The sequence below is a fragment of the Neofelis nebulosa genome, chromosome 2 (genome assembly GCF_028018385.1).
Source record: "Neofelis nebulosa isolate mNeoNeb1 chromosome 2, mNeoNeb1.pri, whole genome shotgun sequence".
Taxonomy (NCBI): Eukaryota; Metazoa; Chordata; class Mammalia; order Carnivora; family Felidae; genus Neofelis; species Neofelis nebulosa.
In genome coordinates, this window is record NC_080783.1 from 118,967,457 (window position 1) to 118,994,874 (window position 27,418).

The 27,418-nt window shown below is 47.4% G+C and overlaps 1 protein-coding gene and 1 long non-coding RNA gene across 2 annotated transcripts in view; both read right to left on the reverse strand.

Moving 5' to 3' along the window:
- The window catches only part of LOC131504057 (neuroblastoma breakpoint family member 6-like), a 30,618-nt gene extending 9,034 nt beyond the window's left edge, over positions 1-21,584 (reverse strand). The window contains 12 exon segments of the mRNA XM_058715999.1: positions 453-504; positions 1,581-1,756; positions 2,595-2,646; positions 3,704-3,879; positions 4,670-4,721; positions 5,708-5,922; positions 6,759-6,822; positions 7,850-8,064; positions 12,499-12,595; positions 14,850-15,060; positions 21,275-21,436; positions 21,438-21,584. Of these exon segments, the coding sequence (XP_058571982.1) occupies positions 453-504; positions 1,581-1,756; positions 2,595-2,646; positions 3,704-3,879; positions 4,670-4,721; positions 5,708-5,922; positions 6,759-6,822; positions 7,850-8,064; positions 12,499-12,595; positions 14,850-15,060; positions 21,275-21,436; positions 21,438-21,569 (1,604 nt within the window). The 5' untranslated portion in view covers positions 21,570-21,584.
- An 818-nt stretch (positions 21,585-22,402) lies between these two features.
- On the reverse strand, positions 22,403-25,579 carry LOC131504059 (uncharacterized). The gene is made up of 3 exons (XR_009257757.1): positions 25,057-25,579; positions 24,570-24,626; positions 22,403-22,780 (listed from the first exon to the last, which is right to left on the reverse strand). It is a non-coding gene; the product is annotated as an uncharacterized LOC131504059 (long non-coding RNA).
- Positions 25,580-27,418: the final 1,839 nt, after the last annotated feature.

Below are 27,418 nucleotides of genomic sequence, written 5' to 3' on the forward strand. Positions count from 1 at the left end.
TACACAAAGCACCAAGAGAACCCCAGGCTAAGGCAGCATTGTAGACTCCTGGATATCTCGTGGGCCCAAGGCCGACGTGTCTAAATACTGAGACGTGAAAACTGCTTTCCTAAAACCATCCTTGCTGTGAATGCCCGCCAATGTAGTAAAGGCAACCGGCAGAGAGAGCTGTGCATCTTACGCGGGACCTAATACGAGGAGAGACCAGGAGAGTGCAAGGCATCCTGGGACTGCTTAGTCCACCTGCGTCGGTGGACTACAGATACTCCATTTGAGAGGGATTAATAACGGGGCTGTGCAAATACCACATGACACAGAGGACCTTGCTGAAGGACCACCTTGTGGGTGTCGGAAGGGATGAAATAGGTGCATTTAGCACTTTCTAGATTGGCCTACATCTGAGATCCCCAGATGTCACCACTGAATTAAAGCCCATGATTCTTCAGAGTTACCTGGGGCATGTCGGGTCCTGGTCTTCTTCATCGCAAAGATCATTATGATTGTCTGCAAGTAAATACAGACCGGCCAGTCACATAAACGGAGCAGCACTTGGACATGAAAATTAAGTGTCCCACGCAACTAGCACACGGGCACTAATGTCCTTAGGTGGGCAGCAGGGCATTGGGAGAAATAATCCAGGAGGCCTCAGGAAGTGTCTTGGGAATGTGCCTTGGCTAGCTTTCCTAAAGCATCGGGCAGGATTTCCCTGATCTGGTAGAGCCCCATCTCAACAGTCTGTCTGCAGAGGTCAACCTCTGTTTTACCGCAGATTCTGGTGAACGGCTTACCTGCATTCTCAAAACTTACTGCAACCTTCTCTCACTAGCTTCCCTCCTGAGATACTCTAGGTGGCAGGGTTTTAGGGAATTTCTACAGAGGCCAGACTGATGCACGGAATCTGCAGACCCTCAAATCAAAGGAAATCTTTTGTCCGTGATCCCTTTTGCTACACAGGCACATGGGCCATGCACGGGGTGGGGCCATGCACGGGGTGGGGCCATGCCGGGGCTCAGCTATGCTTCAGGGAAACGTACAAGCAAGCTGACGGTAGAGGTGGTTATGTCCTGACACTCAGACGACGACTTAGGGAAGACAACCAACACAGAGGACACGGACACTGGGGACCAGAGCAGTGAAACCAGGGAAACAACAAACACAAAGACATGGGTAAGGCTGTCGTCGCCTTGACAGGCACAAAACTTCAAGGAACATTGTTTGGGATGAAAGTGAGAGGATGGCAGTTGAGGAGAGACATTGTGTGGAAATCAGGAACAAGACAGACTCCTCTGCGTGTGCCTCACAGATGAGTGTGAGTTTGTCACACCCGCCCTGACCCCAATGTCCTGACTTGTGTCAGGAGCCACAGGCATGGCCTGAGATGAGGAACACAGGGCAGGGCCCTGATGCAATTGATGTCTGCGCTTAGAAGTCTATCCTAGAGCCTGACTCAGATCCATAGGTCTACGGGGCTGAAACACCTGGATAACAAATTCCAACATAAGCAGAGTAGGGATACCAAACTATGGGGTCGACCTGGGAGTCCAGTTGGAGCTTTATCACCTTCGCAGTGGAGGACTCACTAGCTACTTCCAGAGCAGGACAGACATCCAGATCCTCATATGAGTTGATGTTGGCCCTCCTGTGTGTCCAGGGGGAATCAGATGGGTCAGGAAGAGCTGAGTAAGTCAAATAGCATTCATCCAGTGAGTCCTGTTGGACATCCTGCTCTGCACTCTCCGGCAGCTCCCTGCCGAGCCTGGTGGGGAGGGGAGGTCTGAAGATTAAAACAGGAAAAGTAGACACCACAGCATCTTACTGGTTTTCACGGGAAGCCGAGAAGTGTAGTCATAACGTAGGGGCAACCCCATTATTGACAGGGAAAACTATCCTCCTGTTTCAGGGGCACAGTGTGGATGCTATGGGGGCAGGAGAGGCAGAGAGGGAGAGACAGGGAGACACACACACACACACACACACACACACACACACACACAGAACAGAGGTGTTCAGGGCACTGGCCACAGAACCAACTTCTGTGCACCAAACTGAACTACTGTGGAATGGATGTCATGACTCACAGCACACATGGAGAATCCTAAACATGAGTTCAACCCTTTTGCATCAATTTTGTTGATATACATTCAGTGGCTAAGTGAACACATGTTAAAAGGCATCATCCACATGCAGAGATTTGTGTCTTCAAGGACTCTTTCTCTTACTATCGTGACATCATGTGAGGTTCCTTGATTTTTTTGCAGTTATCCATTTGCTACAGCAGATCCTCAAAGAGGTAACACCAGAGAGACAGAAGTAGACACGTCTGTCACTCTCCTGTTTCCCAAAGGAGAGATCAGGGCAATACAGAGCACCTCAGGGAGTGACAATTCACCTACTTCAACTGACTGCCGGTTATCGAAATTGAGGGATCATTAAAGGAACTTATCCACATAATACACGAAGACACACGTCATGGCCAAAAAAGATATTCTGAGACTGGAGAATGGATGAAATAGGTAAATTTGGCGGTTTCTGTTTTTCCTTTGAAATGTAGAGTTGAACCACTGAAATAACAACCCATGATTCTTCAGACTTACCTGGCGCATGTCAGGTCTTGGTCTGGTTCCTCCTCTTGATGGGTCTGATTTTCTGCAAATAAATACAGACGGGGCCAGTCACATTAAACAGATCCCTGCTTGCACATTAGTAACCCAGTGTTCGGTGCCACCCGGGGACTCAGCTATGCTCAATGAGAGCACAGGTTGAGTGAGAAGGATATTTCAGGGTGCCTCGGATAGTGTGACGACTGGCTTGATTTCCTGGCCTGAGCCATTGGGAGAAATTTGCTTTCTCCAAGAGATCATCATCACAATTTCCTCTGTTTTGAGTCTGTGCAAACACTTTCAGTTCTCTTTTTCACACAGATTCTGGGGACCTGGCCTCTCTACTTTCTAAAAGGATTACTGCAGTTTTCAGCCTTCTCTCGTGAGATACCTGGTTGGTGACGGCTTAGTGGAATTGATACACTGAGATGGAACAGAGAGCATGCAAGTACAAACCCTCAAATTAAAATGAGTCTTTGGAGCTACACAGAAACCTTGGCGCAATTCCTGTTGATGAGGGAATGCCAACGCACAGCTCTACTCCTGGAAACACGCAAACGAGCTGACGGTAGAGGCACGTAGGGTGGGTTTTCAGACGAGGCTTAGGAAGACAAGCCAAAGCACAGAGATAGAGAATGAGGCTAAGAACAGGAAAGCCAAGGTTACATCTTTAACCCTGGACAAGGATTCCGACTGACTGTGGCAGGCATGGATTCTTAAAGGACCTGGCTCAGAGATGAAATGGGGAGCATGAAAGGTGAGAAGAGGCATTGCATCCAAGGTCTGACAGACACCTTCTATGGTCGTGTTGCTGAGGCGAGTTGTATTTGTCATGCCGCCCTTGGGTCCAATGACCTGACAGTGAAGCCCAGGGGACATGGGCATGTCCTGGGAGTAGGAAGGGAGAAGAGTTCCCTGACCCACATGAAGTCTGTGCTTGAAACTCCATCCATCCTGGAGCCTGGCTCAGATCCAGATGTGTGTACAGGGCCTGCACACAGGGAGGAGCTCTCTCAGCACAGCACAGGTGTGGGGCACAAAGACCAGGAGATGTACGGGGCAGTCCAGCTGCAGCTTGATCACCCTGACAGCGGAGTACTCACTGGCCATTTCCAGAGCAGAAGAGACTTCCAGTTCCTCAGGGAAGAAGATGGCGGTGCTCCTGTAAGGCCAGTAGGAGTCAGACAGGTCAGGAAGAACCGAGTATGTCCAGTAGCGTTCATCCAGAGAGTCCCACGTGATTTCCTCCTCCACCACCTCTAGCAGCTGTCTACGGAGCCTGAGGCGGGAGGAAAACTGGAGATTAACCGAAGAGGGATCTGAAACCGTATGTCCTGTCTGGCTTTGATGGAAGGCAAGAGGCATTTTCACAAAAGCAAAGAGAGTGCCTCATTAATGAGAGAAACAACTCTTCTTTTTGTGCGGGACAAGGTGTGTCTGTCACAGGGGCGGCAGACAGAAAGGACAGTAAGCGCTCTGTACACTGGCCACCTAGCAAGCTGATGAGGAAAGAGCCTGAATTAGCACCGTGCCATCCAGTCCTGACTCAAACACACAGAGTCACAGGACAGCAGTGGCTCCCTCCCTTCCGTTCAAATGCCCTTGAGTCCTGCATGGAGTGGCCCAGTGCGTGCAGCTTCTGGGGCGGGCTGCTGTCTCAGAATTCTCATGCCCTGAAGGCCTGTCTCTCTCAATATCACGGCATGATGGCACATTTTCGCCTACGTACATTCTTGCTCTGAAATACATGCCCACAGGCTAAATCGAACGGGGCAGAAAGGACATTGCCTCTCTCTCTAAAGCTGGGGAGAATGAGTGAGTGCAGGACTCCCTGTGCCTTTAGCTCACCTGGGCCAGCTGACTGTGTGTTACTCAACTTGAGTCGTAATTAAGAAATGGGACCAATACAAGTACCACAATGAAAACAGAAACCATTGTGAAAGCGGATAATTGGCCATTGACCGAATGGATAACATGGTTCTATCCAGCACTTTCTGCCTTTCCTTGCTTGGATCTGAGGTCTGCAGATGCCACCACTGATTTCCCAGCCCCCAAGTATTCAGAATTACCTGGGGGCATCTGACTCTCGCCCTTTCAGCCCCTGGTGACCAATTTGGTTGTCTGCAAATAAATGAAGAGAAAGAGTTCCATTAGGCAGATTCCCCTCCACAAATGCTCACTCCCATGTGCCGTGTAGCAGAGGACAGAAATAGAAGCACAGTCATAACAGGCAATTGTGAGAGAAATCATTCAGGAGGGATTCAGTAGGGCCCTGGAAAAAATCACCGGGATTGCCTTCTTGAGCCAGCAAATGTCCCTGATAAGACAGGTCATGATCACAGTATCCTAAGACACGTCGACACACACAGGAAAATTATCCCTTTTCCCAGAGATCTTGGGGAAGGACCTGGCTGCTTCCTAGAGCACTGCTGCCATGTTCAGGCTTTTTCCATTTGATATCCTGCAGGCCAATGGTTTTCAGGAATCAGCCGTTGAGATTAAACTGACGACTGGAATCTACACCATCAAACCAGAATAATCTTCAAAGCTGCAAAGCACCAGGGGCCGTTCATGGGGTCGGGAAGTTCCAGGGCCCTGCCTTGCTGCAGAGAAACATACAACGTATGATAGACGTAGTCCTGTCCTGGTTCTCAGCTGACTTGAGACAAGAAGAAAAGGAAGAGACAGACCAGGTAGAGACAGTGAACCTGGATCGTGACATTTCCTATGATATAGAAAAGGCTTCCAACAGCCTTGGGTGGCCATATATTCAGAAACATGGTTCGAGGATGGAAATCAGAGCCTGGCAAGAGAGATAAGAGATTAATCCAAAATTTGGAGGTCTGATAGCCACCTCCTGTGCCTGGGGTAGAGAGGTATAGGAGTCTGGCAGGACCAGCTTGAGAGCAGCGATGGGCGGTGGCTCAGACATAAAAGTGCCATGGCTTAGACATGAATCGAACCAAGCTCACTGACTCATGGAATGTCTTATTTCAAACTCAATCCTAGAGCCTGGGTGGAAACTGTCTGTGAGTACATGGTCCACTTCTGCGGATTAAATCTCTTGGTCTACACAGGGTGTGTGCAACAAAGATTGTGGACACTACCTGGGGAACCGGGTGGAGTTTCATCCCCTTTGGAATGGGAGCATTCACAGGCTACATCCAGAGCAGAGCCGAATTCCTGTTCATCCGATGGGAACGTGCCATCCCTGCAAGGCTGGTAGCAGTCACGCCCTTCTTGGCCAATGGAAGGAGTCAAAACACATTCATTCAGCATGTCCTGGAGGACTTCCTTCTTTTCAGCTTCCGGAAGCTCCATGCTGTGCCAGGTGGGGCAAGAACGACACAAGAGGAAACCAGGAGGATCAGACACCATGGCTTGCTACCTAGCTGGTGTTGATGGGAGGCAAGGGAGTGGTCGCAGAAAGGAAAGGGACCATAGCCTTGAGAGAGAAAAGGTTATCCTACAAGAGGCAGAGTGTGGCCAGGAAGGGGTGGGAGAGAAGCAACAACAGATAGATCCTCAGTCCACTGGCCACATAACGAGCAATGAGGAATGAGACTCGACCATCCCAGTATGGTACAGTCACGAGACCAAGGACAAATGGGAGTCCATGCCAGGGGCAACCGCCACGTGCCTGAGTCATGTTGAATTTAACATAGACTGATCAAGCGGTTACAGCTCTTGAGTCACTGTGCACTGCAGAAACTTGTGCCCTCCAGGCACTTTTCTATCAATAGTGTCACATGACACCCCAACCTTTTGGTTTGGGTTAGGTAATTCCGTGTTAATTTTGCCAGCTGTCTGTCTATCAGTTCCTTTGCTGGTTACCTTCCTACCAGGGACCTTTGAGAACTGTGTAGAGACGCGTCTCCTCCTGGCGTTCATTTACAGGACAGAACGGGTATTTTGGGCGTACGGGGAATCCTCAGGCTGCTGAGTTCATCTGGGGCTCCCCCAGACAAGCAGCCCCGCGACCGCAGACAACCGAGGGAACAGGGCCATTTGCCGCTGAGGGAATTCAGTCACTACCATCTGCAGCTCGGCTGATCCCTGCATCTGCCACCTGGACTCTTGTGACCTCACCTACTGTTCTTTCGGAGTCCCTATCCTTTTTCACCCACACCTTACCGGGTCCCCAGTATTCATTGTTACCTGGTGGTGAGGGATTCTTCTGCTTGTTCATCCTCCTCCTCCTCCTCCTCCTCCTCCTCCTCATCTTCTGCAAACAAATTCAGAAATCTCCCGTGATGTGGAGCTCCCACATCACCACTATAAACACAGGGGCTTATATGTCCTAGCGACATAATTCTCTATGCATGACTAACTCTTGTTCTGAAGCTCCAGGGCACTGCCCTTGAGAACTGTTGCGGTATGGATTTCAGATCCAGCAGGGAGTGTCTCTGATTCGGGGGCTCACCATGACTGAGACTGGGCAAAAGTTTAAACTGTCTCTTGTCCAGATCCGTGGATGCCTGTCCAGTTTCGATCTGACTTCTGCGAAGTGTCTTGCAGGTGCCACAGTCATGCAACAGGCGCAGGCCCTGTGTGCTCCCAGTGCTCACGTAGAGTCTCCTCCTTACCCGGAGGACAGCACAATCACCCGGTCCCAAGTCCCTCCACATGTGGACTCATGGGTCCCCAAGTGGACGTCAGTGTTATGGACGGGCCGTCTGTATGAAGAGTGTTTCAGTCTAAACGACGTTCCACCTCCAAGGCCTACTACATCCAATACCTCATTCAACTCCACAAAGTCAGGGGCTTTATTTTTCCTGAAGTGCATTCGGGAACTTTCCGCATGTGATCACCACAGCTATGACAGGTTACTTGATAGACAGATGAGGAGACAGTTATGGAGAAAGCGAAGATCACTCTCTCGCCCACAGTCAATAAAGACAGCTCCTGGGCGGGAGCCTGGAACTTCCCGCTTAGCTCAGGGCTCCCTGCACTCGAACAAGCTGCCTCCTTCCTCGTCCTCCCTTCTGGGCTCTGACACTGGTGGAGGCTGCCTCCTGCCCTAAAGGCAGTTCCCTCGGGGAGGACACAGATGGGTGGAGCACCGTGACCTCCACCCTGTGCACTTCTCCTCTCCTTTCCCACCTGCTAGTCCGGGTCCTCTGGTGGCCCCATGTGTCACATGGAAACCAAGACAGCGGCTGCCAACAATGTGAGGGGAGGCGGGAGATGTCTGGGGAGCCCAGGACCTCGGAGCAGCTCAGTGCACTCAGGGCCTGTGGCCGCCTTACCGGGGATGAGCTGGCGGGCAAGGCACTCTGCCAGCCTGTGTCCCTCGGCCACTTGCTCCTGGATGCCCTGGCCTTGGGAACGCTCGGGGTCATCGTGGGTGAGGAGGTCCTTGAGGTGCTGATCGACTGGCTCAGAAACTTCTCTTCCTTCCCGTAACTTCTGCCACAACTGGGTCAGCTCTTCAGCCTGAGCTTTAATCAGGATATGATATTGCCTAAGGTGGGACATAGAGAAAATTTTAAAACACAGAGTTGAATAGATTCTCTGAGAGCTTTCAGGGACGTTTCTGTGATTTTCCGCAAGGAGCCCTCAAGGCCGCGTTCTGGCATGTGTGTGGGGCCCTGCCTGTGACACAGAAAGAAGAAGGTAAAACAGGCTCCTCTGTGTCGGGGAGTCTCCTTGACCTCCTCTGCAGCTCCTTCTTCTGTAAACAAAGCCAGGTGTCTTCCTCAACACCCGTCAGAGAGATGTCCCTTCAGGCCCTCGCTGCGGCACAGCCATTTCCTGTGAACCTACACGGTGTGCATCGTGCTGTGCATGGACCCAGCGCCAGCCACAGAAATGTGGACAGGACAGCTGGTGTGGACTACACAGGTCAGGAGAACGGCAGGGTCAAGAGGACAGCATTGTCTGAAGGAAAACATGACCGACAAGCTGTCATCCCTCAGGAGGTGACTGTGTTACAGGCAAATGAGGTGGTGATCTCACAACATTGTGAATGTGGCCAATGCCACAAATTGTTCACTAGAATTTGGTGACTTTCAGCTCAATAAATGATATTTATTTGACACAGAGTGAATGATACATGGAAGCCAATGAAAATGAAACACGACAGGCCAAAACCTCTGGGATGCAGCAAAGGCGATCAGAAGAGGGAAGCATAGAGCAATCCAGGCCTTCGTAAAAGAGGAAGAAAAGTCTCAAATACACAACCTAACTTTACACCTAGAGGAGCTGGAAAAAGAACAGCAAATGAAGCCCAAAACCAGCAGAAGAAGGGAAATGATAAAGATGAGATCAGAAGTCAATGATATGGAAATAAAATAAAACGGAACACATCAATGAAACCAAGAGCTGGTTCTTTGAATGAATTAACATTATCGGTAAGTCCCTAGCCAGCTTTAGCAAAAGAAAAAGGAAAGGGCCCAAATAAATAAACTCAGGAGTGAAAGTGAAGCGACCACAACCAACACTGCAGAAATACACACAAAAAAGAAGACATTATTATGAGCAATTATATGCCAACAAATGGGGCAATCTAGAAGAAAAGGACAAATCCCTAGAAACATATAAAACTCCCCAAACTGCAATAGGAAGAAATAGAAAATTTGAACAGATACATAACAAGTTGAGAAATTGAATCAGCAATAAAAAAAACACCCAACAAACAAGAGTCCAGGGCCAGATGGTTCCCCAGGGGAATTGCACCTGACATTAAAGAAGGGTCCGTACCTCTTCTTCTGATGCTGTTTGAAATAGAAATGGGGGGAAAACTTCCAAACTCATTCTACAAGGCCAGCATTAACTTGACCCCAAAACCATCCAAATCCCCACTAAAAAGGAGGCTTGCAGACCAATCTCCCTGATGAACACGGATGCAAAAATTCTCCACAAGATACTAGCCACCCACACCCAACAATATATTAAAAGAATTATTCACGGGGTGCCTGGGTGGCTCAGTCGGTTGAGCGTCCGACTTCAGCTCAGGTCATGATCTCAAGGTTCATGAGTTTGGGCCCCCATCGGGCTCTGTGCAGACAGTCCAGAGCCTGGAGCCTGCTTCGGATTCTGGGTCTCCCTCTCTCTCTGCCCCTCCCCCACCTGCGCTCTGTCTCCCTCTGCCTCTCAAAAATAAAGAGAAAATTTAAAAAAAAAAAAAAAAAAAAGAATTATTCACCACAATCAGGGGGGGATTTATTCCTGGGCCGCAAGGTTTGTGTTAATATCTGCGCATCAACCAACCTGATACATCACATGAATAAAAGAATGGATAAGAACCACATGATCCTCTCAATAGATGCAGAAAAAGTTTTTGACAATATCAGCATCCTTTCTTGAGAAAACCCTCAAGAAAGTAGGGATATAAGGAACATACCTCAAGATCATATATACCGATTACAAAAGACCCACAGCTAATATCACCTCAGTGGGGAAAAACTGAGGTCCCTAAGGTCAGGAACATGACAGAAGGTCCACTCTCACCACTGTTGTTGAACATAGCGTTGGAAGTCCTAGCCTCAGCAACCAGACAGCAAAAGAAATAAAAGGCATCCAAATCAGCAAGGAACAAGTCAAACTTTCCCTCTTTGTAGACAACATGATATTCCACATGGAAAACCAGAAAGACTCCCCAAAACACTGCTAGAACTGATGCATGGAATCAGCAAATTCGCTGGAATATGGTCAACGTACAGAAATTGCTTGCATTTCTCTATACCGATAATGAAGCAGCAGAAAGAGAAATCAAGGAACTGATCCCATTGACTAGGGTACTGAAAACCACAAAATACATGGGAATGAACCTACCAAAGAGATAAAAGATTTGCTGTAACTATAAAAAGCTGTAAACTGTAGAAAACTTATGAAAGAAATTGAAGACACACACACAAAAATGGAAAAACAATCCATGCTCCTGGATCTGAGGAACAAATATTGTTAAAATGTCATCAGTGGGGCACCTGGGAGGCTCAGTCGGTTAAGCATCTGACTTCAGCCCAGGTCATGGTCCCGCGCGTCGTGGGTTCGAGCCTCACGTCGGGCTCTGTGCTGACCGCTCAGAGCCTGGAGCCTGCTTCAAATTCTGGATCTCTCTCTCTCTCTCTGTCCCTCCCCTGTTTGCACTCTGTCTCTCTGTCTCCCAAGATAAAAGAAATACTAAAAAAAAAAAAAAAATGCTTTTAATCTGAATACTACCCAAAGCAATCTACAGAGTCAATGCAATTCCTATCAAAAGAACACCAGCATTCTTCACAGAGCTAGAACAAGTAATCCTAACATTTCTGGACTTCAAGTCATATTATGAAACTGTAATCATCAAGACAGTATGGTATCACCACAAATACAGACACACAGAACCAGGGGACAGAAGAGAGAACTCAGAAATGGACCCACAAATCTATGGCCAAATAAGCTTCGACAACACATGAAAGATTATTCAATGGAAAAAAGACGGTCTCTTCGGCAAATGGGGTTGGCAAAACTGGACAGAGACGTGTGGAAGAATGAACCTGGAGAACGTTCTTACACCGTACACAAAAATAAACTCAAAATGGATGAAAGACTTAAATGTCGGACAGGAAACCATCAAAATCCTGCAGGAGAAGACAGGTGGCAACCTCTTTGACCTTGGCCGCAGCAACTTCTTACTACACATGTCTCCTGAGGCAAACATGAACCACTGGGATCTCATCAAGATGAAAAGCTTCAACAAACAACAAGCTCAAAGGCAATCGAAGCAATGGGAGAAAATATTTACAAACAACATATCGGATAAAGAGTCAGTATTCAATATGTATAAAACAACCTTGATCAAACTCAAAACTCAACACCCAAGAAGCAAACGATCCCGTAAAGAATTGGGCAAAAGACAGAAACAGACACTTCTCCAAAGAAGACATCCAGATGGTAACAGACACACGAAAACTTGCTCAACATCATTCATCATCAGGGAAAAGGAAAGTAAAACCACAATGAGATACCACTCCTGTCTGTCAGAATGGCTAAAATGAATAACAGATGGTGAGGATGTGGAGAAAGGGGACCACTTTGGCACTTTTGCTGGTAGAAATGCAAACTGGTGCAGCCACTCTGGAAAACAGTGCGGAGGTTCCTCAAGAAATTTAGAGAAGAGCTACCCTACAATCCGGCAATGGCACTACTAGGTAGTTATCCAAAGGATTCAAAAATGCTGATTTGAAGGGGCACCTGCACCCCAATGTTATAGTACTGTTATCAACAATAGCCAAAGGATGGAAAGAGCCCAGATGTCCATCGACGGATGAATGGATTGAGAAGACATGGCACATAAATTGATACAACGGAACATTATTGGTGATGAAAAAGAATGGATCTGCCCTTTGCAACACTGTGGATGGAACTAGAGTGTATTATGCTAAGCCGAATAAGTCAATCAGAGAAAGATAAAGATCACATGATTTCACTCATATGTGGAATTTAAGACACAAACCAGATGCACCAGGGGAAAGGAAGGAAAATTAAGTTAAAAACAGAGACAGAAGCAAACCATTAGAGACATTTAAATGCAAAGAATAACCTGAGACTTGCTGGAGGGGTTTTAGGTGGGAGATGGGCTGAATGGGTGATGGGCATTAGGGGGGCAGTTTTCGGGATGAGCACCGGGTGTCATTTGTAAGAGATGATACCCTAAAATCTCCTCCGGAAACCATTTATACACTATATGCGAACTCATTTGGACTTAAATAAATTAAAAAAAAAAATACAAACATTGAGCGAGGCCCCGAATAATTGGAGTCCGCAATACACCAGATACTGCTGTCTTCACTGTTTGACAGATGTGTGTGTGCACCTGTGTGCCAGGCAAGTTTCTGCCCTTCTCCTGGCCCAGACCTGTCGCTGACAGGAGTCAGAGATGCCTACGGCCTCCCACCAGCCACGGAGCCCTCCTTACCTGAGCTTCTCGGTCAAGGTCTCTGCCAACTTCCCCTGCTTACGCTGCAGCGTCTCCCCCAGCACGGATTCGATGATGTCTTTCAACTCTTCACACTCTGAGAACGCAGACACCGGCCTCAGTGGACAAGCTACACGTGCCGCTGTGCTCGCTGCCTCCAGGGAGGGGGCGGGGTGTACCCCAGGACAACGTAACCCCAGCATCGGGCTCTGCGCATCTCATTCCTCAGCCCCCCAGCTACACGGTATTTGATACCTCCCTGTTTTAGAGCTGAGGGAAGAGCAGCTCCAAGGCGTGGACAGGAACTAGACAAGGTGAATGACTGGGATTTGGCAGAATCAGAATCCACATCCCCTGACACTCACCCTGATCATGGCCACTCACCTGAGCTGGCAGCCTCTTAGGTAGGACACTAAGCAGGGACATGAAGTGAGGCCCTTAGGACCACAGGACTGACTCAGGGTTCCCTTGAGTTGGATAATGAGCACATATCTCAAAGGCAAAAAGTTCACCCGCATACTCTTGTGTGCACTATAATGCGTAAAACCAGAAGGACCTGAAAGCGATACGGCCAAACACTAACAAAGCTTGTGGTATCAGAAGCAGCAGACGGGGTGGGGCGCCTGAGTGGCTCAGTCAGGCGAGCTTCGCCTTGGGCTCGGGTCATGACCTCGTGGTTCGTGAGTGCAAGCCCCCGCAGCAGGCTCACTGCTCTCAGCGCAGAGCCCACTTCTCGGATCCTGTGTCCCACTCTCACTGCCCGTCCCCTCCACTCAAAGCAGCAGGTACTATGACAGCAGCAGGATCACAGAGGAGGAATGTGAGGCACAGAAATCGGGGCAGGGCAGCATGGGGGGGAGCACAGGAAGACTGGCCCAGAGCCAGACTGTGTTCCCTCCACCCCAAGCTCCTGGGTGATGTCTTCCTTCGTCGTCTTCACAGGTGGTTTCCCGCACTTGTGTCACGGTTATCAGGAAAGAAGCAAAGAAAACTTTGCTTGTCCTTTCCCCAAAGCTCATCATCTCTTCACCTTGCTAAAGAGCCGCTTCCAACATTACTTTTCTCCCCATCAGTCATTTGTAATCCCACCTCCCCTTGTTTTATGGAAAACTCTTGGTAAGGAAACGGCAACAGTTCGGGCTCAGAGTCGTCAGGATTCCTTCCCATCGCCCCGCTGCACACATGCCCCTAACTCAGGATTCCTCCCGCCATGGCAGTCCCCTCTGAATGAACAGGCAGCTGGCCTCCCCATTCCAGGCTGACTGTGCGGGAGGGCCAGCTCCACACACTGGCTTGGGCGGTCACCGGGGCTTTGGTCTCCCCCGCTCACCCTCATTCTCACCGGGCCGCTTGACTCCTGGCCCAGGCCTGCCCCTGCTGGCCGTCCTGCATCCTTGAAGGTTCCCCAGCTCAGGGAGAGACACAGGAGGGAGCACAGATTGTCTGATGGGCCTTGAAATGCCCTCTACCTCGCCACAGGGTGTCAATGGCTACCGAGGACTCAGGAAGCAGAGCCTGTGCCCACGAAGCACGGCTTCCCTCTCATCAGATGAGTCACTGTCTGGACGGCATCGCTCGTGGATACCGCAGTTTGAGGGAAAGCAGACCCATCTTCCAGCTCCTTGCAAGCTGGCCGTGTCCCCTGGTCCCCACCCGCGCCCCGTGTGCACCATCAGCAAGTTTCCCCCGTGAGCCAGCTCGCTGCTTTGCCAATGGAAACTCAGAGAAGTGGGACGTGATGGAGTTCATTAGTCCGAGACACGCAGGCCAACAGTGATGCAGGATGTGACACACACACACAGAGGATCCCGAGAGGACCAGGCATTTCCGGGTCTGTGTCAGGAATCAATCACTAGAAAGTTAACTCTAACCCCACCCTATACAGCACTGCAAACCAACCTGGAGAAACTGCTAGTCTCGTTTTCCCCATTCTTCCCATCCTCGGCAAAATGAGGGTAAGACACACACTTCCACTGGGTCCCCCGGGAGCTTTAGTCTGTTAAGTGTCCAACTCTTGATTTTGGCCCAGATCATGATCTCACATTCCTGAGATCGAGCCCCACGTCAGCCTCTGTGCTGACAGCACCGAGCATGCTTGGGATCCTCTATCTCCCACTCTCTCTGCTCCACCCCGACTAACACTGTCTCTCTCAAAACCAACAAACATACATTAAGAAATACCCACTGCTACTTTTCCTGGATAGTGGTCACAATGGAATTTATCGTGACGATGGGAATAGAGAAGACAAAGTCCAGAGAGGGCTTTCGTTTTCTCTCCACACAAAGCCAATTCCTGTCTCCAGGAATACAGACAGTCATCACTTTGGTGACCCTGACCTTGTAGGACTTACTATATTTCTGCAGCTGGTTGGCCAGGGAGTAGGCAGTAGCTTCGGATACAAGGAATTTCTCTCTGAGGTCTCGGAAGTCCTGCTGGCTTGCTTCCAGCTTGGATTGAAGCTCCTGGTTGAGTTCCAGGAGGCTCATTTCTGTCCCTGGATCAGACACCGGGTCAAGAGGTGCTGCCATGGTGACATGTGGCAGAAGAGATAGAGCTGGGGACTGGGGAGAAGAAACCAAACACATGACGGGTTAAAAACAAGTGAAATCAAGTAGGTTCAATCAGGACTGAGGGGCGAGGATACAGGAATTCTTTACTTACTATTGGGAACAACTTGAACAACACCCCACAGCACTGGAGAGTCAGCAGCTACAAAAAGAAGGTTCGAGATGCCAGAGTCGAGAGCCCAAGGCACTGCCTGTAGCTCAGACTCCAACCGGAATGACAGACCGAGCACCCGGCACACCAGGTGACGGTCTGCAGTTGCAATAACAGAATTGGAACGCGGGGGGTGTCATGGAACTTTGGGAGCCACTGCCTTCCAGGTGCCAAGGCTACGCGGATACCCAAGGCTGCCTAGTCTCCCCTGAAGGTCACCACTGATGGGGACCACCCCTCAGCGGCCACTCTCAGTAGTTGCCGACCCTTGTGCTAATACCACAGATCCCATATCTTTCTCTGTCTGTCTCTGTTTTAAGTTTATTTATTTATTTTGAGAGAAAGCACGAGCACGTGAGCGGGATGGGGTGGAGGGAGTGGGAGAGAGAGAGAATCCCAAGCAGACTCTGTGCTATCTGCACAGTACTGTACAGGAGGCTTGATCTCATGAACCGTGAGATCATGACCTGAGCCAAAATCAAGAATCAGACACTCAACCCAATGAGCCACCCAGGTGCCACAGACCCCATCTCTTTCCAAACACATCTCAGCATCGTTCTCACTGTTCATTCTTGTGTGTGCATAAAAACATCAAGGCAGAAATAGTTTCCCAAGTTTTACTAAAGGGCTGTCATCAAGCCACCCCACTTCTCTTTAAGGTCAAACAGACCTTCAGGCTTTTCCAGTGAGTGAAACATTCCAAAGTCTTAGACTGTCATGATGTTCTTCTCTGGGTCTCTCTAGTTTGTCCTCTATCCATTAAAAAGTGTAAGACAGGAGGCAGAGTATAATACTAAGTGAATAAATATTTACTTGAGAAAAATGTTTTGTCCCAACACTCACTGTTCTTCTGGCTCTTTTCCTGTGTTATGAGGCTTTCTTATCCCCTCTTGGGGCACCATTTTGACTTTCCATTAAACTGATGTTGGATATCCCTATATCCTCGACTCCTTCTCTACGTGTGAGTTGCTTTTTTTGTTGTTTTTATAATGTCACTAAACAACCATATTTCATGCTTGTCACTTACGGATTTCATGTGTCTCTCACAAGATCTCTTTCGAACTGTCAAAATGTTAATTTATACGTATGTCCTTGAATACATGTAGTGACCACCTACTTTGGAAACATCTATAAACTTGATGCTATTTGATTACGTTCATTTGGCCTACCTTCATATTTAATAGAACGGAGGTTAACAAACCCTCTGTTTACTCTCTATTACTTAAGAGTCTGTTTCATGGTTTGCCTCTCTCTTTACCAACCGCCCATTGTTCATCTATTGGGTTTTTTAAATTCCACAGATGAGTGAAATCATATGATATGTGTCCTTCTCTGGCTGACTGACTTCGCTTAGCATAATACACTCTCGTTCCATCCACATCATTGCTAGAACTGATACACGAATTCAGTGAAGTCCCAGGACACAAAATCAACATACAGAAATCTCTTGCATTCCCACACATCAATAATGAAGCAGCAGAAAGAGAAATCGAGGAGTTGAAACCATGTACAATTGCACCTAAAACCGTAAGATACTTAGGAATGAACCCAACCAAAGGCGTAAAAGATCTGCACTCTGAAAACTAGAGAACCCTTACGAAAGGCACTGAAGAGGGCAGAAAGAAATGGAAAAACTTCCTGTGCTCATGGATTAGAAGAACAGATATCGTTAAAATGTTGATACTAACCAAAGCAATCCACACACTGACTGCAATCCCTATCAAAATACCACCAACCTTTTCCACAGAGCTACAACAAGCAATCCTCAACTATGTATGGAAACAGAAAAGACCCCAAAGAGCCAAAGGAATCTTGGATGGCCTCGAAAGCCAACCTTGTACCCCACATCAAAGCGACTGACAGTACTTTTGCTGGAATACGTCTCAGTGTTTATTGCTCTAGAGTGACTTTCCTAAGGCAGCAACATGCCATTCTAACCTTATTTGAACTTGTCATTCTCACTCTCCTGTTTTTCATGAAATTATACTTTTTAGTGTTTGTTCTGTTGAATCGCTTTGGGTTTCTCCTCAAGACATTCTTATTGTGATGTGCATGTTCAATATTTCTTACCGATCTCCTGTCATTTGTTATTCTCTTTTCGGCTCGGTCATCTCTCTCTTTTTCAATTCTAACAGTTCTTTATTGGGGTCGAATTGACCTAGAGCAAAACGCACAAACCGCAAGCACACAGCTCAATGAATTTAACGTACGTATGCATCCTGTCACCACCCAGATCGAGATATAGAACACTTTCGTCTGTGGCGCAATTTCTCTTCTGCTCCTTGCCAGTCAATACCCATTTCCAAACACAGACACATTCTGATTTCTCACCCTAGACGACTTTTGCTTGTTCTTACACTTCATATAACTGCAATGATGTCGTATGTTCTCCTATGTTCTGTGTTCTCTCACTCGGTGTCTGGTTTTGAGATTTCGTCCTGATTAGCTGTGTGTCAGCCATTGGTGCTGATGCTGCCGAGAAATACTCTGCTTGGGGATTATAGCACAATTTGACTATCCGTGTTTCTGCTGGACAGATCTAGTTTTGGTTATCACACATAGAGTAAGGACGAATAATCATGTACAAACTGTGTTTTGTCGAGACACCCACTGGTTCCTCCCAGGTACACATCCTAGGAATAAAATGCTTGGGGAAAGCAGAGAAACTGACACAGACTTTTGCAAAGGCTTTGTCTCCTTTTAGATTTCCGCCCAAAGATAGGCAGTCCCAGTTTCTCTACATTCCCACATACCTAGTATTCTCGGTCCTTTTGATTTTAGCCATTCTGCTAGCTGTTAGTGCTCGGTTTAGTTTTCGAATGCTGTTGGTCATTTGGGTATCTTCTTTTATGAAGCGCCTTTTGAGATCTTTTCCTCATCAATAAGCTCGGTTCTCTGTAATTTTCTTTGTGAGTGTGTAAGTTCTTTCTGTATTTTGGATAAGGTCGTTGCCATATATGAGGTATTGCAAGTAATTATTCTTGGACTGTGGATTGTGTTTTCACTATGTATCTTATGATTACTTTTTAAATTTTACATATTTTGAGGGGGGGAGGGGCAGAGGGAGAGGGTGTGTCTTTTCACTTTTTAAATAGTGATTTATGATCAACGAAGGATTTAATACTTTATGAAATCCAGGTTTTTATACTTCTTTTCTAAGTTCTTTATGTTGATAGAGAAAGTGAGTAGGGGAGGGGGAGGGAGAGAGATTCCCAGGCAGGCTCCACACTGTCAGGATGGAGCCCAATGCCCCTGGGGCTCAAACCCGTGAAGTGTGAGATCATGACCTGAGCCAGAATCCAGTGCCGGACGCGGACCTGACCAAGCCATCCAGGCACCCTTCCACATACATTTTAGAATTAGTTGGTAACTTCCCCCCAAAATGCCTACTCCAATAGGAATCAGGGTAATATTGATTTGGTATTCCAACAAGATTGGATCTTCTCATCTATGAAGGTGCTGTATACACTTTTATATATATCTAGATCTCCTTTAATTTCTCTCAGCAATGGTTGTCTGGAGTCTTCCTTATATGTGTTCTTATGCATTTAATGATTGTGTGGATGTGAATCTCCATTATGTTTATTGAGTTTAATTTTTATTGTTTTTAAATTTCATTTTCTAAACGCTCACGGTTGGTATGAAGAAATACACTAGATTATCACACGAATGCTACCGAGGGATACTTTGGGTACGTTAGATGGCATTTTGAAAGTGAACCATGCGGGGTATCGGTGGCCCAGTTAGTTAAGCATCTGACTCTCTGGACTTTGGCTCAGGCCATGATCTCACGGCTAGTGATTCAAGCCCACACATCGGGTGCTGTGCTGACAGTGTGGAACCTGCTTGGGATTGTCTTGCTCTCCCTCTCTCTCTATCCCTTCCCTGCTCAATCTAGGAATAAATAAATAAACATTAAAAAAGTAAATAAGGCGTACAACTAAATGCACAGCAAAATCAAACTCCAGCTACCATCAAGACACAGCATTTCTTCCAGCTCACAACTTCCCTTGTGGCCCTTTGCAGTCCATCACTGTCTCCGCCTCAGCCACAGGCAACCACTGACCCTACAGGTGGGTTTGCCTTTTTTAACAACTCTAGGTAGGTGGAACGCTTTGGTGCCTACATTCCTTGGTGCAGCATGAGGATTCTGAAATCCATCCATATTACTGCGCGTATCGCCAGTTCGTGCTTTTTTTTTTTTTTAATTTTTTTTTTTCAACATTTTTTATTTATTTTTGGGACAGAGAGAGACAGAGCATGAACGGGGGAGGGGCAGAGAGAGAGGGAGACACAGAATCGGAAACAGGCTCCAGGCTCCGAGCCATCAGCCCTGAGCCTGACGCGGGGCTCGAACTCAGGGACCGCGAGATCGTGACCTGGCTGAAGTCGGACGCTTAACCGACTGCGCCACCCAGGCGCCCCAGTTCGTGCTTTTTTATCGCTAAGTAGTATTCCTCCGAACGGCTACATCCTGTCGATTTATACAGTCACCTACTAGTGACCTCTGTGTGGTCTCCAGGGTTTAGCCACTGTGAAGAAAGCGATGGGGAGTATTCATGTACAGATCGGTGTGTGGACATATTGTGTAAATACTTAGAAGGGAAATGGCTGTTCATGTGAATGGTCAGTGTTTAACTATGGTTCAGCCTCTCTACATGACTGGACCAGTTTTCATTCCCACAAGTGTTGGAAACTTCTAGTGACTTCACATCCTCACCACATATATTTCCGGTCTTCTTCATTTTAGCCCATGGCGATGGACGTGTAACGCTAACTCACGGTAGCATTAACTTGTGTTCCTCCTGATGATTGAGTATGTTCTGGAAAACTGACCTCCGTGCTTTGGAGCCAAAATATACCACAAAGACAGAGTCTGAGATAAGGAGGAACACTAAGAGCTTTCTTGCTTTCCCAGGCAAAGAGGACGACAGCAGGCTAAGGCCTTCAAAAACTGCCAGCTCCTGCCCCCTGGAGGAAGGGGTTGGGGGTCTTATCGGGAAAATCAAGGTGTGGCCAGTAGCGACAGGAACTGTGTACATGCTGCTACCCTCCTTCCTCATGTCCTGGGGTGTACCTGCTTCCTGATACAGAAGGCTAAGAAGGGAGGAGGGGAGCTTTGCAGAAGACAAGAAAAAGGTTACTACTTAGTTTCAAATCGAACCTGTGGAAACATCAGTGAAGCCATTTTCATTTTTCTTCAACTTTATGCCTTTAAGTGGTTTCCAGCGGAGCATCTTTTCAAGTGCTTTTTGGCCATGTGTATATCTTGTTTTGTGAGGTATTTCTTCTTCGAGACTTTTGACCAGGAGCGCCTGGGTGGCTCAGCTGGTTAAGTGTCCGACTGGTGAGTTTGGTTCTGGTCATGCTCCCACAGTTCCTGAGATCGAGCCCCACTTCAGGGTTTGTGCTCACTGTGTGGAGCCTGCTTGGGATTCTGTCTCCCTCTCTCTCTGACCCTTGCCTGCTTGCTCTCTATAGCCCTCTCAGAATAGATAAAAATAAACTTAAAAGACTCTTGACCAATTCTCTTCTTGCACTGTCTTATCACACAAAATACGTGTCAGAACAGTACACTGAACACTACACAGCATTACCTTGAGAAATTAATGAACTAAACACATGGAGAGGTAAAATTTGCTGTGGATTGGAAGACCTCAATATGGTTTACATGTCAGTTCTTCCCAAATTGATCTACAGATCTGATACAAGGCCAATCAAAATTCCAGCAGACATGCTAGTAAACATTTCTAAGCTGATCCAACACTTCATATGGAAATGGAAAGGATCTTGAATTATCAAAGTGATTTTAAAAAGAAGAAGAGTGGGGTATGACTCAAGTGCCTGTTCCAGAATGGCCATACACATCTTTTACGCAATTTCGGAGTGATGTATCCTATTATTATTCAGTTGTAAGAGTTTCTGTACATTCTCACTGAAGCTTGGAAGTTGCTCTACTCCCTTTGTACGTGAATTCCTTGTTCTAAAATTGGGCCAATATTTATATTACTTTTTATGTGGCGAGAGATATGGAAGACCAGAAAGCATTTAACTTACCAGAGAGGAAGACAGATCATCACTGGTCATTATGGAGAGGATGACCCTATGAGATTTAGTGAAGTTGCCTCCATTTCCCCAGCTGGCCAAGACATAGTGGGTAGTAGCCACAGATGCCAGCCGTTTCCTCTGGAGACCTTGGCAGTATTGACTGGTTGGAGCCACCATGGATCCCGGGTGTCAGTCGTGTCCTAAAAGGCTGAAATCTGGCTGAGGCTCCAGGGCTGTTGGGCCTAGGCAGGTCACCCAGCTGTTGGAAAACACACAGGCAGACCAGGACAATCACAGAGGTCATCGCCAAGCAGCTTTGGCCATTTCCTCCAAGGAACCCACCACCACTACACTTCTCATGACGTCCTGTTTCCAGACTGAGATCCCCAGGACAGTTGGGAGAATGTGTTATTCACCACTGTATTCGGGGTTCCTAGCACAGAGCCAAGCACTGAGGAGGCCCTCAGGGACTTCCTTTCACTGATCAAATACAAGTTGCTGCCAATCTCTGACCATCTCAACTCCATTCCAGTCACAAATGTCCAGTCAGGGGTCCCCTGCTTTCTCCCAAGACGTAGCGAATCCCCTCCCTCAGAGAGGAACATGCCCTACCCTCTCCATGTCCCAGGACACTGCCCTGTGGTGAGCTCTGATGAAGACGGGGTTCTCCTCGGGGATTCCTCTCAATGGCACACTCTGTCATTGGGAAGAGATGTCCTGGGCCTGGCCCCCACTCCAATCCTCTGCTCTGCCACAACACCCCAGGTTAGGAGAGCTACCACATTGTGTTTGCATTGTTCTCCCACTGCTTTGTCCTCCTTGGGAAATCGTATTGATTTCCAAGTTCTGAACACAGCCTCAGGAAAATGAAGCACTCAACTAATAGTCAAGAAAATCACTGGTCAACAGATATTATGTGTAAAGCCTTCCACATTCCTGACCGGAAATTCAGAAGAATATTATTAGTATTACGACTTCAGATGCAAGGGTCCCCTGCCCTGGCCCCTCCTCGCCTTAGGGCAAAATGATTTGTGGTAAGAGTGAACATCTCCAAATCTGATCCAAACGCCATTGATCCCTTCAAACCCACACTTCCTTGGAGGCCATCCACTGTCAGGGAAGCTCCAACGTCGAAGCTTGGGGACTGGGGCAGAGCCTCATGGTCACACCATCCTACCCTTAGAAACGGTGCTTCCCGGCAGTGCAAACCAACCCCCGTCTGTCCTGTGGGGCTCCCTGGCAGGTGCACTGTTCACTGTGGAGTGCGTTACACCCCCAGTCCTCACTGCTCTCCTCAGGCTGCTCCTTGCAGGGTTGGATGCTACTGTACACGTTCCTCAGTTTCTCCAGATTGTTCTGAGCTCAACTTGCCCGTATACTCAGGTCCTTGGGCAGCCACCGTTCCACCATTACCTTGTCCTTCTCTGGGTTATTCTCATGCTCCACACCTGCTGATTTTCTGTCTTCCATCAGCTCCCTCAGTTCTCTGTTTCCAGTGTGGGCTCAGCAGGGCTCCTGTAGGAGACAGACAGACAAGGGACCAAGTCAGGTCTCAGCCGCAGTCTCCACGACACGTTTAATAGGCACCTCAGTCCCTCGTGCTCTCAGAGAGACTGAGTGGCAAGGGACTTTGGAGAAGTTGAATAACAACCTATGTTACAGATGAGGAAACTGAGGCCCAGAGAGATGAGGAGATTTTCCCAAACTCCCTCATCGCTTGATGGCAGCACACACACCAACAGGTGTCGTGGCTGCAAGCTTCCCTTGGACTCTCCTATCACACCCTCCAGGAACCCACATCTGAATTTCAGAGGACACTGATCAAACATCAGTACCCCCCCGCCCCCCTGTTAAAACAAAAATGTCGCAAGGAACTTTCCTGGGACACTTCCTTGTCACACTTCTAGAGTCCTGTTGTTTATATTCATTTGATTTTCAAGCCTGGCTGGCACAATGGGCCCAAGGAACTCAACAATTAAGTAAAATTCATCACAGCAGATGGGGCGCCTGGGTGGCGCAGTCGGTTAAGCGTCCGACTTCAGCCAGGTCACGATCTCGCGGTCCGTGAGTTCGAGCCCCGCGTCAGGCTCTGGGCTGATGGCTCGGAGCCTGGAGCCTGTTTCCGATTCTGTGTCTCCCTCTCTCTCTGCCCCTCCCCCGTTCATGCTCTGTCTCTCTCTGTCCCAAAAATAAATAAAAAAACGTTAATAAAAAAAAAAAATTCATCACAGCAGAAATTAAAATGTATTGATGTGGTTATGTATAAGACACTGATCTCCTGGGCTGGAAAATTATCTTCCTAACAGCAGGCGCTCTGTCTGCCTTGTTCATCCCATCTCCGCAGCGCCTCCATTAAGAGCCTGCCAGGGAAAACGTTTAGTAAATACTTGTCAAGCAGATATATAACAGTTATTAGGAACAACTGCCTTTTACCGATCTCTAGTCCCAACCACATTTCCAAACAAACCCTATCCCAGATCTGTGACAAAGCAATAAAAGCACAGCATTAAAAAACCATTCCAGGATTCCAAAACCAGCTTTACCACACGTTACATACACTTTGGTGGATGATTTTATTATCTTTTAGAGCACCTTTTCCTCATGTAAAATAGAGAACGTATACTGTAAATAGAAGGCAGCATGAACCATTGGGGTGTTGGATGTGAAATGTGACATCATGCAGCAGACAGGGCTCCAGTCCTTGGGCACCAGCTGTGGGGCTGAAGATCACCTGCATCAGAGTCACTGTGGTGCTTGTTCAAATTCCATGGGGATAAGAAGCTGCATCTCAGACAAAAATTCCAAGGAGGTTCCCAGGTAAGGAAGAAGCCCATTAGTAAACAATGAGCATAGGATGCAGACTCTGAAAGCCCCAGTGCTCACCAGACTGATTCAGCTTTGAGATCAAGTCCCTCGTTCAAGATGGCTTTCAATGGGAAATGGGGACATTTCTGGGAAGTGGGTCCCGCTTCCGTGATCTGGGCTTTTAGCACCTCCACTGCCCTATAGTTTCCTCCTCTACTCCATTCACTGGGGGATGTCATCCCTCATGGAGGTCATTTCTTCATGATGACCTCTGTCCTTTTATTCTCTTCCTGGAGTAGGAGATGGCAGAGATCAGTTCTGGGACTCCAAAGATCTAGGGTCCTCCTAAGCCATCTGGGTATGTGGAAACAATCATGACAGATGGAAATCAGATCAGGGAAGAGGACTCCAGAGGAGGGAGATGGTGAAGGTGGCTCCTCATGGGAGAGAAAACCACAACAAGGTCACTGTCAGACCTGTTCAGGTGGGGGCAACATACTCATCAATTCTTCGAGCAGAGTAGCAGCCTCGTCCTCCAGACTTCTGATCTGCAGGACTGGGAGATAACAAATTATTGTTGTCAGAAACCACTGTTTTGTCATTTGTTAATATGCAGCAATGGGGAAGTCCGGATGCTTATTTCTAATCCGCTGAGCTTTGTAACGTTTTGAAACTTGTGTGCTAATCTCTATAAAGAAAAAAGTATGAAAAAACCACAGTAGCAATCTGTTCCTCACTTTCACATGACTGCTCCCAAGCCCTTGTAACATCAGGGACACTGTGAAGGGCATTTCAAGTGCTGAAGAAATGTATCTTTAATGTTGCCAAACTCTTTAATGTTGCCAAAGAAACATGGTAGAACCCTTAATTCCACATAACATTATTTGTAAATCTATCAAATTTCTCCATCTTCTATGGAAGAGTTTTTTTCTAGCTTCTTGTTCTCTTGAGCTACCAGACAAGGTTTTATAGCAAGAACCACTTACCCACACAGGCAAATCAATTCAAGGAGAGCAATGTAACAGCCACTGTATTATGTTCCCCCAAAGTCTTTTCAATGCAACCTCTCCTTTTGACTAGAAAGAAAGAAAAGATCTATTTTGTAAAGTCCTATTTTAATGAAAATGCAAACTTAAATGTCTCTGTTTTCCAATTTGTCTTTTGCTCAAGCTCAATCATGGAGGCCTAATTCCTCAGGTTGAGTTCACACTTGGCTCCAACCTGGGCCCTCTGTCAACAGAAGTCAGGGAATCGCAATCTCACACCTCTTTGGTGAACCAGCCTCTCACCCTCAAAACCCAGAAGAATTTGTGAACCCAAAAGACAGGAGCTCTCATGAAGTAAGAGTGATATATGTGCACTGGTCTTGGCTCAGATTATCTGAGAAAAAAGAGCAGTCATAAAACAGGAAATTTTTTATTCTCTTTGCTCTTTGAAGGAGAGCAAAAAGAAAATCATTCTCTTTGCTCTTTGAAGGAGAGCAAAGAGAAAATCATGTTGATTTCTGCTTTTCTGGGATGTCAGGTAAGTGAGGCCAGTGACTGTGAACTCATTTGAGGAAATCTCTGAATAGGGGTTAATTGTTGGCAAAATAAATGGTAGGTACAAATGCTATCCAGTATCAGCAAGAGAGAGGAACAAAAAATACTTGAAATTATAGAGAATAAGAATTCATAAATCTTCTGTGCAAGGCACTAGGGCAGGAATTAGAAAAATTAGGTATGTACAAATATATTTCTAAATTTTTTTTTAATGTTTATTTATTTTTGAGAGACAGAGAGACAGAGTGTAAGCAGGGGAGGGGCAGAGACAGAGGGAGAAGCAGAACCGGAAGCAGGTTCCAGGCTCCAAGCTGTCAGCACAGACCCCAATGCGGGGCTCAAAGCCAGGAAGCACAGGATCATCACCTGGACTGATGTCAGATGCTAAAACGACTGAGCCACCCAGGTGCCCCTGTAAATGTATTGCTAAACTGAGCAATTCCATTCACAGAAATATATACTGGAAAAATATACAAGGAAGCATGAAGATGATAGAGGTAGAGACAGAGATACAGAGATAGAGATGCCCTCCACAGCATTGTTTGTAAGAGCAATCACAGGAACCACCTACATCTCCATCAACTGCAGAACAGTTATTTATGATGCTGTATCTGAACCTGAAATGGTCTGCACTTGTCCAAAAGAACGAGGCAGACGATAAAACTGCTGACAGCAGAGGACCGAGCAGGGCTAATACGTGCTGAGTATTTACTCCCCGCCAGGCACTGGGCTCAGTGCTTCACCTGCACCTCTGCTGTAACACCGGGGACGACTCGTGTAGGAGAAACTCCCATTGGCCCCATTTTGAAATGAGACACTGAGCCACAGAAAAGAAAATTCAAGACACTCAGGCAAAGTCACACTGTAACTCAGCCAGGCTCGCTCCTACAGCTTGTGAGCCCAGAGTGCTCTCTTTCTTGACCTCTAGGTTAGGGATTTCCAGGGAGAAAGAACAAGGCCAGCCTCTGATGCCCTGAATGGCCCTGCTGACATCCCGGCCTGGCTGTTTTGTTCTCACGCTGGGAATAAACAGTCTCAGATACAGGATCTCAACCTCAAAGAGACTCTGAACCCTGAGACCATGAGACACAAGACGACTACCTGATTATTCCAAGCAGGCCCCACAAACACCAGGTCACCGTGCAAACTACAACGCCCCAAACACCCTCCTCTTTTCGTAAGGAAATGACTGCTGACTCTCACCGCAGTCAAGAAGGGCCAGTGCACACTACCAGTGCTCGAGGTAGAGCAGACCCTGCTTCCGTCCAGCCTCCCCGCCATCAACCAACCACAGCCCGAATCCTGTCATGGTGGTTCTTTCTACCACTCTCTTACTGAGACCGTGGGGTGTGATCTCTGTGGCTGCAATGATTATGTAAACCCCCACCTGTTTCATGGGATGTACGTTCCTGCTGATTTGGCTGAAGAGAAATCCGAAATTTCTCCTAAGGTTACGTTTCTCCTAAGATTATGCCAGGGGAGACAGGGAACAATTTTTCACTCGTGGTGTGGCAGATTTCCCCAAGGTCGATGTACCTCCTCAAGGTAAGAGTGCTCACTGTACTTGATATTCTCTTATCTCTGCTCCTTTCCTAATATGGGAAATTAACATTTACTAAGGGATAGAGAGTTACGATATATGGGCTTTCTCCTGTGTGGGATTTAATGAGAGCTGTCATCATCCTGAACTTGTAGGGAACTGAGGACAAGGACCACAAGGTAGCAGGGAAAGGTGGCTCTGGGCTTTGGGAGTCACAAATGGGCACACGCAAAAAGAACAATACGTGATTTTGGAAGACGTGTCAGC